Here is a 13,703-nt window from a genome sequence, read left to right as displayed (position 1 = left end):
CAGTCACTGAAACAGGTGTCCCCATTAAAAGATCCCACCTCACAGCTATCAGGTGGCAACGGTAAAATTTTGCATTGCTTTCCCGCTTGGGAACAGTGGTTACCAGAACAAAATGCTGAATTGCCGCAGCTGGGACAGTCAGCAGTAAAAACCTAACAGGGGTTTTAACTTTTCTCTACACTTTGCTTAATATGCCCATAGTGTATGTATACCTCGTTTTTGTTTTGCAGTTAATCCGACATTCGCTACAGATGCTTTATCTTCGGCATGTGTATAAAATAATCAGTGATTGGTTCACCGCTAGTGAAAGTTTATGAAATGTCATTCACATTGTGAGCTTTTTTGCAAGGATGCCAGACAAATTTGTTGGCATCCTTCCACGAGAAGAACCCACAATTTGCCATCAAATGAAAATAACTCTAAACTGACAAAAGACAATGATAGCATCCATCATTGCTTATTCCATATTTAATTAAAAAAAATACATTTTTAATTCAACAAAATATATTGGATAAAAACAAATGAAAATAGCATGGACAAAAATGATGGCACCCTCACCCTAATATTTTGTTGCACAACCTTTAGAGATAGTCGCTGCAAACAAAAGATTTCTGTAGCTCTCAAGAGACATATGCTAATAGGTAGTTTAGCCCACTCTTCTTGAGCTTGAACAGCTCCAGCTGTTTTAGGTTTAAAGGTCTTCCACGGACTGCATGTTTCATCTTTTTTTTTTATAGCTATTGGATAGGATTCAGCCTAAAGATCATAGAAGGATACTTTAGAATTGTCCAATGTTTTCCTCTTAATAATTCTAAGGTGTTTTAAGTTTTTCTGTCAACAGTGGAGTCCTCCAAGGTCTTATTTCTTAGAGCCCACTGTCGCTCAAAAAGTGATGGATGGTGCAAAGTGATGGATGGTGCAATCAGACACAAAATGTACCTTGGTCTCAGAGTTCAGTTTATATCTTTGGCTCACTGTCTACAATTCACACCATCCTTCTGGGGTTGATTTGTCTCTTGTGGCCACGTCCAAGAAGATTAGCTACACCTTTATGGACCTTAAACTTCTAAATATTTGCAACTGTAGTCACAGGAACATCAAGCTGCTTGGAGATGGTCTTATAGAGTTTGCCTTGCTGGTCTATAATTTACCTTCTGATCAGAAATCTCTCCCTGGCTTTCGCTGGTCCATGTCTAACATGGTGTATGCGACTACATTTTTCCATTGAAATAGGAATGAAGATGTGTAATACAGAAAACTTATGATGCAATTTTTTTATAAGCTGTAAGGGTACCAACAAATCTGCCCAGACCATTTTAGAATAGCTCTCTAGACTAATCATTGAACTTTTACAATTCTTTGCTTTATGACATCCATTTAATCACTTTTCAGGAAGAATGAAGCATTGTCTCAATGAGCTGCAAGTAGTTACATAGTCAGGTTGAAAAAAACATGTCCATCGAGTTCAACCTAGAGATATGAAAAAAATTAAGAGAAGGAAAGCCTAAACAGAACGCTATGCCCACAATTACCCACTGTTGATCCAGGGAGTCAACAAAATCAGTATGTGTATAGTGTATAATATATATATATTTTACATTCGGTGTGCTTAAAAGGAACTATGAGGCGAGTGATTTCCACTCATCCTCAGTTAGAGCCGACCTGTGACAAAGAAGCTGTCACATGTAGGCTGCATTGATTGGGACGCTAGCAGAAACATGCAGCTGATTCGGTCACTTCCCGATAGTCTCCCTGCAGTGAGCGATGACCGTCAGTTACCGCTCCCTGCAGGGATTCCCCCCCCCCTCCTTCTCCAATCCTCCAGCGCTGAGTTGCAGAACGGACGGGGGAGGGGGCAGGCACAGCTGGCTCTGCCTCTAGATAGGCAGAGCAAGCAGTCTCACACAGCTGGGTGGATCGCGACAGTATTGTTGGGATCCATCCAAGCTGCGGCGCTCTCAGTATATCTCGGGCAATAGCCTGTTATACCAACCTTCTCCTGTGATCCAAAGCTCAGTATATATGTCCTCCCGTGACCCTAAAGAGAACTAAAGAGAAAAACACTTACCCCATAGTTCTCTTTTTAAGTACTCAAATTTTTTTTTATAAATTGTTTTCTTTGTCTGCACATCACATATGCAGATCTTCTGCAGCCTCTTTGCAACCCCTTCTGAGTACATGCATGCACTCAAACAACTGCTGTGCAGTTTACTGCTGGTGATAACAATTGATCATGGCTGTGCAATCAGTGCCACCATGACTAGTCTCAACTAGGAGAGTGTTTAGGAGGACGACAATGCAGGAGCATAACTGGAAGACAGGGACAGAGCACCCTATAAAAACAGGAAAAGTGTTAACGACCTTCATGGCATGATTGCCATGTATTTCAATGAAAGCTGCAGATTTAAAAATATAACGTGTGGCTGTTGAGGTTTTAGTGATTGAGTTTACATCTAAATTTTAGAACAGATTAGCGGCTAGAGCTCCACATGCACGGGGACATATAAATGTAACAATAGCCCACTGAACCCTTAAAATAGGCACAAGGTTTGATGGTTACCATCTTTTGTAAGGGGTCAAGATGATTATTAAAATCAAACTTAGTATCCAGCAAGCTAAATAGAATTGAATAGAGTTCAGAGAAATCTGCAAACAGGCTAACTAAAGATTTTAACTAAGTTGTAAAGTTTTTTGGCTGTGTTTACACTGACAAAAATCCATAGAAGAAACTTTTTTTTTGGTTTTAGAGCATTTAAAACCTGCTTTTCTGCAGTGTGTCTGTTGGAAATGTATTCCTTAGCTTCCTGTTCGGAGATGCCACCAGAACAGAATGCCCGTTATCGTCTGCTATAACATTTTGAATTCCCCCCGATTTTCTGTCTCGCCAACAATGGCTAACATGACAAAGAAAGCTTAAGTAGGAGAATTGTTAAATGGCCTACTGTTAGAGTATGAAAACCCAAACAATGAAGTTCTCTTATTTGGTCCCTTTTGGTCTGTTACAGCCCTGGTAAACTGGCAAAGTAAAATAGACATGTTGGGCCCCCCATAATGTGTTAGTATGCACAGTATACTAGCACATTATGCCTGACACCTTGCAGATGATCCTCTCTAGCGCTGTGCTGTCACCCCTCTCCTCCATTACTGATGCTTCCATCTTCCTCCGGTGTATTTCTGGGTTTGGCATCTTCAGCCGCTTGATTTGTTGGACACTGATGAGCACGATTGCGAATGGAGTTACTTCCATTTCGGCACAGGACCTTGCGCACGGAGCTGCACGTGTGGGTCAGTACACACAATTGCTGACAGGCAGAAAAGTCATTATGACAGAAGAGACCTAGTCTTTTCTGTCATTTAAAAAAAAAACTTTTTTTACCCTCTTTCTTCCACCTTAAGTATATTTCTGTAAACGTTTTGTTATTTCTGTTTTAAGAAGTGCAAAAAATACCTGTTGCATCCCTACTGCTGACAAGATTTCAGGCGGGATCAACTAATGATTTTCATAATCAGTTGGCCGATAATTTTTTCAATTTATCGGATTAAAAAAATAAAATACTATCCTTAAATTTAAAATAAATACACAAATAAAGTGTTACAAAAGTTTTTCAGAATAAATTCAGCAGGTACGGTTTGTTCCAGTGCGGGCGATCACAGTGTAGGTAAGAAGCGTGTTTGGGGTGCCATTGAAAACGACTGTCAGGCTGAAAACGAAAATGACTTTTTCCCACCATTTATAATTTTTTCTTATAAATGTATTGTAAGCACATGACGCTTGAATAGCTTCAGCCAGGGAATGACAGCTGCCAGTGGTAAGATTCCACAGACGGCAGCTGAATGTAAATACAGAAGGTAGTGGGCTGGTGCAATAGCAAGCCCGCTATTGGCCATTTCAAATTGCGATAGCAGGCTGGCTATTGCACCTGCCCACTGCGCCCTCCCTTCCAGCATGGGGGCGAGAGAAAGGGGATCCAACCAACTAAATCGATAATGAGAATAGTTGACAACTATTATCAATTAGTTCAGCCATAGTCAGCAGATAACATCCATTTCTCTATGTCTGTGCTGCACTCTCATCAATAACATTGTTTTTAGTGAACTGAAGATTACAGAACCCCTCCCATCTGTTAGTGAAAAGGAGAGTGGGGGGTTTCTGTAGTCCCCATACAGTAAGGCAAGTGCTGTCAACCTAGGGCAGTAAGGATCACCAGGTGAAGAAAAGAAAAAAACCAGCCACCACATCATAGGACTGGAAAGCAGCAATTACATACATGTTTTGTTTAGATACGCTTTAAAACCTCAATTGAGCAAAAATCTTTTAAAATCCAATTTCAAAAAGGGGAAAAAAAACAACAACTTAAGCCTGCATTATATTTAATATTTGCATATCCTACATTACAAGACTAAAGTTGTACTAACCTGTGAACAGAAGCACCACATTATATGAATAGCCAACAGGGAATTAATCTCAAATTGCTTCCAGTGTAGCAGATGAAGCCATTTACATTTCTATGCTACCTACTCATTAGGTCATGTCAGTAAAAGCGAGGTGTGTGTGTAAATGACAAATGCCACCTGGGGTAGTGCAACCCACTGCTGCAATTCCCTGCAGTGCCAAAATAAAATAAAAACTTTACACTTCAAAAAGGCCATTTACCAAGGACAAAGCTTCTCCAAGACAGGGTTGGACAAGTTACAGAAACCTCTTTGCTACAATGCCCTAAGGACTTGTAGTTGGTGCTAAACACTTGTGGATGCATTTTCATACACATTTACAACTGCATCTTAAAATTTGTCAAGCCAAAAACAACTTTTCACATTTTGGATAGTGGAGAAGGATGAGAACACATTAGGCTCCAATTATCTTTACTTCCGGCTTCCTAATAACATTTTCAAGCAACAGGAAGTGAAAGAAACAGAACACAGACAGAAATAATCTAGAAAAGCATTTGCATACTTGCGGTTAGAGAGGTACCCACACTTCCTGTCTGGTAAAACAATGACAGTAGAACAGGAAGTGAGGGTAAATCTATTTAATGGAGCTCCAGAGAGCAGTAAAAAAAAAAAAAAAAAAAAACCATGACAGAGGTTCCATTTCCCACTCTATCCAAAAGTGTAAAGTTTTGCCTGGATATACACTAATACATATTGTCCGCTCTCTACCACCCCACCACCCCCCTCTTCCCAATCTTTATGGGGTTGAGTGGAATTTCACCTACATTTACCTTATAACTGATAAGCAAACCAGTGTAGTCACACTGTAAAATACTAAAGCACACACACCACCTAAAAAGTGACAAAACTCAGAAGTTAAATCCTAAAAATGCATAGTAGCTTTACACTTAGCACAAATGTATATTTGTTTATCACTCGGCAGTAGATCCTCAAATCATCTCTGAATTGGTGCCGACACTGTCCTTCCTTCTGGAGGGTGTTTTTGTTTCCCATGGTCCGTGCGTGTTGTAAAATAGTCATCGCTTCAAACTCACTCCTGTGATGGCCAACAATCTCACGTTTAGTTTACCAACTTGTATTGTGATTGTAGTACATCATGGGAGCGATGGAAGGATCAGCACTAATTCAGAATTTATATAAATTTTTTTCTATATTTAAAGAAAAAAAAAAAAAAAAGGTACTTGAATGCATTTTTAAGATTTAAAGTAATAAAGGCTTGGCATTTACGTTAATGCAGTCTCTGCATTAAGGTGAAGGCCCAGTACCTTCGTGCGTCCCTCGCCACCCCCACTCACTTACCTGTGTCAGTGAAACTATCCTCTGTTTCCTGGTACTTCCCAATTGTGGGGGAGGGTACTGAGGGCAGAGGAGCCATAGGCTCCTTTTGCCATCAATCTGTTGGAAGGAGACTAGGGGCATGGCCTGCCGCACGCTGTGTCTAAGGACCCACACAGCTACTTGCTGGCACAGCTGGGAACGCACACGCCTGGGTGCCTCCTCAGCAGCCAGCTAGATGGAGGCACTGAGGGAGGGGGAATTTTAGGAGGAGAGCAGTTCGGGGACCAATTAGTGAACAAGGAAATACAACAAGTATGGAGGATTTAGATGTGTGGGCCTCCCATTCATAAAAAAATAAATGGAAAAAAAAAAAAACACCTGAAGGCTCCTGAGTTTAGTGTCACTTTAAGGTTGGGTGAGGCTGTCCTCTTTGGAGCATCAAGTATTCATTTTCTTCTTGCCAGAGGTTGCCCAGTGCCAACAGATTCGTATACAGCATAGAACAAATGGCAATGGATAATGTGGTGCCATTAACTGCCATGCATATTCATCTGTGTTTCCAAAGGATCCCATTCTGATTCCACAACGGATTTGAATTGCACCACGCAGCGCAATGCACAAAAAATACATAAGGCAATACTTTTCACTAATGTACTACAATGCACAGCGGTGGTGCTGAAAGAGTTCTTTACAAAAACAATCGTTTTACATCTTTCCAATTTTTTGTTTTTACCAGCATTAGAGAATGCAGCAAATCACATCGCAAGCTGTCTGGTGTGAACTTGTCATGCATTTTTAACTGAAGAATATGCATGGATGAGAGAAAATGCATAGCCTTGAATAAGAATTACTCAAATTCGTTCAAACACCTAAAATGCAATTTGGCATTGATGTAATGTTAGGGAGCCAGAGATCTCCCCCTCGTGTTTATCCAATGCAAGCATAGGGTACAAACTTGCCTGTATCCTTCCAGGGATAGCAATTCAGCAGAGTCACCCTTTAGCTCTTACAATTATAGATGAATGAATAATTTGAAAATGTTAAAGAAACAAAACTACTTACTGTTCCTGGCTCTCTCTCTGATCACGCAGAACCCAGAAACGCACAGACATATATCCGTTCAGACAAACAGGCAAGAGCAAAAGAAAAATAAAAAGGAAAAAAAAAATTAGAAGTCAAGTCTCTAAAGTTTTCAAATGTATTTTATTTTCCATAATAAAAATGAGCATATTTCAAATACAAGCAATATTCACATTACATAACTGTGCAGAAAGCCTGGTAGATTACAGAAAACCACTGTACAAAATGACACATTAAAGTGCAAATATATTATTTTTAAGCCCTTTTGGTCAGATACAATAAAGTATGATCTTATCGGAGTGGACAAACCACAATACCAACCTTCAATATGCAGCACACAGCTCTGCATTTTACAGTGAAATACAGAAATGGGGGAGCCCTCATTTATTTTCAAGTCTGTGTCCTCAAGGGTCCAAGTTTTCAGTTAATACATTGTATTATAGAATTAAAATGGTATTTTTTTTTATATAATGTAAATATAATACAAGAAATTAGAAACCACCTAGGAGTATTGAGTCACATAAGAGTTAGAATGTTAGTCACAGAACGCCAAGGCTTACTAGGACACAGGGTAACATTTTATTTTTATTTTATGTGCAGGGCTTCGAATTCTCATGCATTAGTTTCAAGGACAGATGTAGGTTCTACTGTGGAACACTGAGGTCAAGGGAAATTCTCTCAGTAGAGGAACAGTTTAGAGCTGTACTATCACGATTGTAAAATATAAGTAGGCAATTAAGAGTTTGCATCAAAGTGACTGTCCTTGGTCAACACATGGTACAACATTTTTTTTAAATCAACATAGGTCTGAGCAGCTCTTAAAAGTGTCTGCCACCCCCAAAACTCCTATTTCCGTCCGGTAGTTTGTCAAGTTGAATAATCCAGAATATACTTTAGTCTTTTAGGTACTTTGGTGGTTAAGATCTCTGTGCTCGAGTTCCCAGGTCTAACCAATCCCTGGTCATTTACTTGTATTACAGAAAATACAGCCGGATGAATATGAAGAGCAAGACTCCGCAAGCATGTAGACAAAGCAGATATTTACAGAGATGGGTTCTTGTCACCGGAGTTCACAAACAGGTATAACAACCCTTTAAATAGTGAAAAAAGTTCAGTGTCAAATGACCCAACACATAAATACACTGTACAGCTTTGACAAGTATCAGCGCTACCAGCAAAGTACACACATTTCAGATTTTGTGGTGAAAAAGGAGTTCTGTTGAAGAGTAGGTGAAATGGAAAATATTCAGGGAGTGGGAAGGGGGGGGGTGTTGACTGTCAAGAAAATCCAGTTTATTTTTTTTTAAATTAGAACACCAGTATGAACTATACATGCATGCAACTCAAAAGTGTTTTAACAATGACAAATAAAAATAGGAATTGACATGTTAAAAAAAAAAAAAAAAATGGACACAAACTGACAGAGTTCAGTGAAGCTGTAGTATGGGCATACAATAGGCTACAGTCAATAGGGCCCTATAAGTAGCCACATCATAACGATAATGCAGGAGCCTGGCTGCATCCAGAGCTTTGCTCATATGCCTGTTATTTAAATAAGACTTTCTGAAGGCCAGCACTTGCGTAGACCTATTAATGTCCCAGCCCTTTCCAAATGGCAATGCTCAGGCACTGCTACTGGGTATAGGTTGTTAGGGAAGACTGTGTGCCTATTGTCCACAAACTCAAAAAGTACCTCTATAAGCCATTTTATGACTACTGAAATTAGGTGCGTCACTTTTCGAAATTGTATGCCCACTCTATAGGTTAACTTACATACAGTGCTAAAAGACTACAAGTACAAACTAAAACCATATGTTATAGTGAAATGACACTCAAGCAGAAAAAACAGCCCTCTTTAGTATTAAAGATCAAAAGGTTCCAAAGTGTAAGTGTGTGACTCCTTATTTTTGCTAAAGCTGACTACTATACATAGACCTAATTTCTGGCCCAACGTGGAGCCTTGCTCCTGAAAGAGAAGGTCTTGGTTCCAACAATGCAGTGAATGGAACCTAGCTACAAGTCACAGCAAGGTATAAATATCATATGACTCGGACTGAGGAAGTCCCCGATTTGAGGATTTAAAAAAAAGTTGTTTAAAGATGCTACTAGGTGTTTACATTGAGTATTTCATACTTCTAAACTGTACTAGAAAATACTGAAGAGCATGCGATAATGGAGATAACCTGCAGGGTTAAAAATCTACTATATGTAGCAACTAAACAAACAAGGTGAAAAATAAGCAACATATGATGATGGAATTAATGTCAAAACATCCTAGGTGGGCTTTCCGTGCCTCTCACCTCTGTGATGGTCTGTGTCATGATGTTTCTTGTCATCTTTTAAGGAAAGGTGAGACTGGCCGCCTAGAGCATTAGAAAGGGCAAGAAGGCCTGCACTGCTTCCCAATTGAGGAATGCCAGATTGCTGAAGTCCTGAAGGATGTGGAGTGAGAGGCACTGGTGGTCCATGACTATGGGATAAATGTTGAGCTTGCAACTGCTGCTGCTGTGGTGGTTAACGCAAAACACCCAGGAGATGGATTTCCAAGAAAGAAAGGAAAGAAAAAAACACTAGTTAGATCATGTCTTTCAAAAAAGGGGTGATATTTGTGTGCTCAACACATGATGCAATCCAAGTAACAAGTTATAAAAGCAACCTCAGCCTACAAGAGATTTTCTATAAAAACTTCCATATTGGGACACTTCATAGTTATAGTATTTGGGGTTGAGTAAAGACATAAGTTCATCAAGTCCAACCCATATAGGTCCACGCATCATCTCATCATGCAGCACACATCGCAAGCTAGCCATACACGGTACCATTTTCTCCATCAACGCTAAGCAGCGTGGATGAAGGAATCTCCGCTGTTTCCATTGTATTCTGATTGGCTGCAAGCACTGTTACGCCAAAGATTTTCCATCTGGCTCCTTTGATCTTCTGATCAAGGGATGCTATTCAGAAGGGTGCCAACAGGGGCACCCATTGTGTGGATTTCGGCTGGTTCGTGGAGAATTGCAAAACCAATAGTTCTTTGAAAAGTTACCCCGTCAGAGCCAAAGTTTACCAAGTCAATAAGTGCAAAATTGTGCTTTTCATTATTTTTATTCCCCCAACTGTAAAACGAACAGTTTAAAAAAGGAGAACTGTGAGATGAGTGATTTCCACTCACCTCATAGTTCTAGCCGACCTGTGACAATGAGACTGTCACAGGTCGGCTCAGTAGATCGGGAGGTGAGCGAACACATACCGGGTTCGCTCACCTCTCGATCCTGTCACGGCTCTCTGCCGTGACAGGGGGAGGGCTGGATTCCCCTCTCCCATCGTTGACTGGGGGAACGGATGGGGGAGGGGGCGAGCACAGCTGGCACTGCCTCTAGATAGGCAGAGCCAGCTGTCCCTCACGCAGCTGGGCGGATCCCGTCATCTACGTCGGGATCCGCTCCGGCGTCTCAGTATACCGCAAGCTATAGCTCGCGGTATACTGAGCTTAGGGTAACGGGAGGACGCTAGTTTGTGTCCTCCCGTTACCCTAAGGAGAACTATGGGGAAAAACACTGACCCCATAGTTCTCCTTTAAGGAAAAGCACACTTTTGCACTTGTTGACTTGGTAAACTTAATTTGGCTCTGATGGAGTAGTTTTTTTAGTTTTATTCCCCCAACTGCAAATCTGAAAATGACCCCACTGCTTAACAACCTTCTTTGTATTAGATCTCAAGGTGCTCTACACACCCTTCTCATAAATCAGAGTGAATGAAGTACCACATTTTCTGAATGTCTGCTTTTACCCACAGATGCCACTGCAGATTTAAGCCTAAAAATAGAGGTTTCTGCTTGAGTGAAAAAAGGAAAGTATACCATTATGGGAGCTTACACGTTACCCTTTTTTAAATAGTTTGTTAAATTAAAAAAAAAAAAAAAAATATGTTAGCTGGACTTAGACTTTGTTGCTTACTTCAAGTCCATCTAAAATGACACGTTTATGTAAGACTACCTTGTGCACCATGTGTTTTCACAGCAGAATAAAATGGCACAGTAACCCTGATAAAATTAGGTGGAACGTTAACAGATCTAGTAAACAGGATCAGCAGTTAAAAAAAAGCAATGATATATAAAGTTATTTACGGGAAACTCATAGCCCTTATTAGTTCCACCCATAGCTCTATTTTAAGAGGCAGAGAAGAGAAATCTAAGTTGTGATTAAACAGTACTGTGCTGGCCATAGGACTCGGTTACATGGTTAGATAAGCAGACTATCAGATCACACAAGAGACAGTGGTTGCACAATTGTAAAACTTTTAACTAGAATTAAAGTAGAATAAAAAGGGGTGGGGGCACGACACCCCACAGAACTAGCAGAACATTCAATACATTTATCCATCTGCTGAATGCTTCTTAGAATACTAACAATATAAAAGTATATATTTGTTGCAGGTTTCGAATATTACAATTCATGCAACCTAGTTATTCATAAGCTTTTCAAGGATTAACTAGATACTCACAAATAAACCCTCAAATAAACCCTCAAGAGGTTAACCTCATCCTTTTAAGCTTCACACACTACAATCCTAGATATAGCTGGCAACCACAGCCAAGGAGCGAAATAAACCAGCATCTTGCTAATCCTTTAGCCAATCACCTCATGCAAAGCGAGCCTGTTAGAAGGCAGACAACTCAATCCGCTGGTGCTGGCTCAGAGCAAGCAGACTTTTGATAGAATGCTCATCCATCATAAAACCTTATGTAAGTAAAGATCACAACATCCGTAATAAAGTGTGCCAGAAAACTTATACAAACCAAGCTATTGCTATGCCTGCTCTGCTGCCAGTTAGTGGCCAGGCCACAAAAGCACCTTGTGCAGATGTACACAACTGAGAACACACAAACACCATTAATTTGGAGTCTATGGAGCACAGTCAGTTAAGTCCTTAAACTGCTCCTTAGGTTTAAAACACTTCACTTATACAGACTTTTGCAACTTCACCGCTGTTACTTTCGTTACAATTTTTAACTTCCCTAATTTAACATACAGAAATATTTAGGACGCTACCAGAAACTAGTTTTTTCTTTTCTGGGAAACTCAACCACACACTGAAGAAAGAATTATGTCTGGCCTATTTGCATGATAAAACTGCTGATCTTTCACACTCATAATAGGTGTCTAAACCGTTAAATTACTATTTCTTTTCTCAGCGTGAATGACGCTGCTCCTCGGGAGCATGCCCCCCCTCTATTGTTCTGCCTACTAAGTCAGCCTGCTCAACAATACTGACAGCTGCTATCAAACTGGGCAGTGCATACTTTCAATGCAGCTGCTGCTTGTAGCAACAGACAGGCTCCTCATGCCTCCTCCCCTCTGGGGAGACAGGTTGACACACTGCATTTTCAATGAAAAAGGGAGCAAAGGTCCACAGAATTGTCAACCCAATTTTATGCTCCTCTGATTCTGCAGGGTGCACAAAGGCTCTTTTCAAGCAAGTCGAGCATATGCCTGAGCATGAGACTTATTGCGATGCCACAGATAATTTAATGAAGGGAGAAAAAAAAAAAAACCCTGGTCATGTATGCATGCACAAACATTGATATACCTAAAGCAACAAATCTGGACAGCAGATACAAAAGTAGTTGTAGAGAGCAAAGCACAAAGATTAAAAGTACATTATACAATGCAACTAACAGGACAAACATTATGATTAGACTGAATTATGTATATTGATTTCGGGTTGGTTCAATATCAGCTCAAACCTGAAACAAGGCTGCCGTTGAGGGAGGTGGGAGGAAGGGGGATGTAAATGAGGCAGTGTTTAGGGCGAGGGAGGTAGAGTGGAGAAGGTTAGGGGAGGGAATGTTTATGCAAGGCTAAGCTGTCAAGTGTAATAAAGCGGCTTGAATAAAACGTAAGCTGAAAATCCACTGAAGCTCCCCATTTCAGGGAGGAAAAAGCTATTAAAAGGAAATGAAGGTCACCCTCCCAGTTTATTTCACCTAATTGACTGCCAATGGCTTACCACAGGCAAACCAACTACAGATCTGCAATTGAGAAACTGATGAAAGGAGAGTTTTCAAGCTGAGACTCATTCTTTTATCGGCACTAATCCTCCTGCATTTTTATGGGGGTTTTTTTTCCCCCTCCATCTCCAGTTGGGATGTAATTTTAAGCACAGATGGATTAACTGGTCCCATTGTCTGCAGACGTCACTGGACTATGGCACTGTTAAGCCATACAGCAGCATGTCTAATTATCATTACAAAGTGTCTAAGGGAACCATAAAGACCAGCAGGGCATCTTCTCACCAGCAATTAACATAAATTGATAAATGGGTAATTTGAATCCGCTCAAGCCGCACGCATGAATAAAAACAGAAAGGGCAGCTCCTTGTTTCGGCTACTTCTTTCTGCCTGTGCTGGGAGGCCAGAAAACCAGCAGAAATACTCAAGACGTGATGTGGCAGGAATAATTGAATTCACACAGAGGGAGGAATACGTGGTTCAGAGAATTCATTAATGCGTAACAAATAACTTGTGATTGACAGAGACAGGGAGGGGGAACTGCCCAACAAACAGATTAAAGCGAGGACTTAAAAAAAAAAAAAAAAAACCTACCAAAGCCTGTAAAATTACGTTATCTGATATAATTAAATATGTTAAGAGTACCGACAAGCTGCTCTAGGTTATCATTATCATCCCGAAGTGAAGGGAAAATAAAAGGAAGGGCTGATCTGGCCCTCAGGGACCAATTCATCAATGTCCAATGTTACACACATGGGGGGCAGAATCATGAAGAGTAGGGTTTTAATAACCACAATGGAATAAGCCAATAATCTATACAAGTTGTTCCAAACCCTCCCCCCATGTGTCCGGTTTTACTTATTTTAGAACCACGACCCCCCGTCCC

The 13,703-nt window shown here is 40.5% G+C and overlaps 1 protein-coding gene across 1 annotated transcript in view; it reads right to left on the bottom strand.

The window, feature by feature from the left end:
* LOC108794289 (transducin-like enhancer protein 1) overlaps positions 1–13,703 on the bottom strand; it is a 59,796-nt gene that overhangs the window by 24,248 nt on the left and 21,845 nt on the right. The window contains exons 7-8 of the mRNA XM_018565302.1: positions 9,111–9,315; positions 6,793–6,809 (exon numbers count right to left, since the gene is read on the bottom strand). Of these exons, the coding sequence (XP_018420804.1) occupies positions 6,793–6,809; positions 9,111–9,315 (222 nt within the window). The remainder of the gene's footprint in view (positions 1–6,792; positions 6,810–9,110; positions 9,316–13,703) is intronic.

The sequence above is a fragment of the Nanorana parkeri genome, unplaced genomic scaffold (assembly GCF_000935625.1).
Source record: "Nanorana parkeri isolate BGI_ZX_2015 unplaced genomic scaffold, ASM93562v1 scaffold830, whole genome shotgun sequence".
In the NCBI taxonomy this organism is placed as follows: Eukaryota; Metazoa; Chordata; class Amphibia; order Anura; family Dicroglossidae; genus Nanorana; species Nanorana parkeri.
The sequence above is the reverse complement of the archived record's forward strand: the minus strand, read 5'-3'. Positions and strand labels throughout refer to the sequence as shown.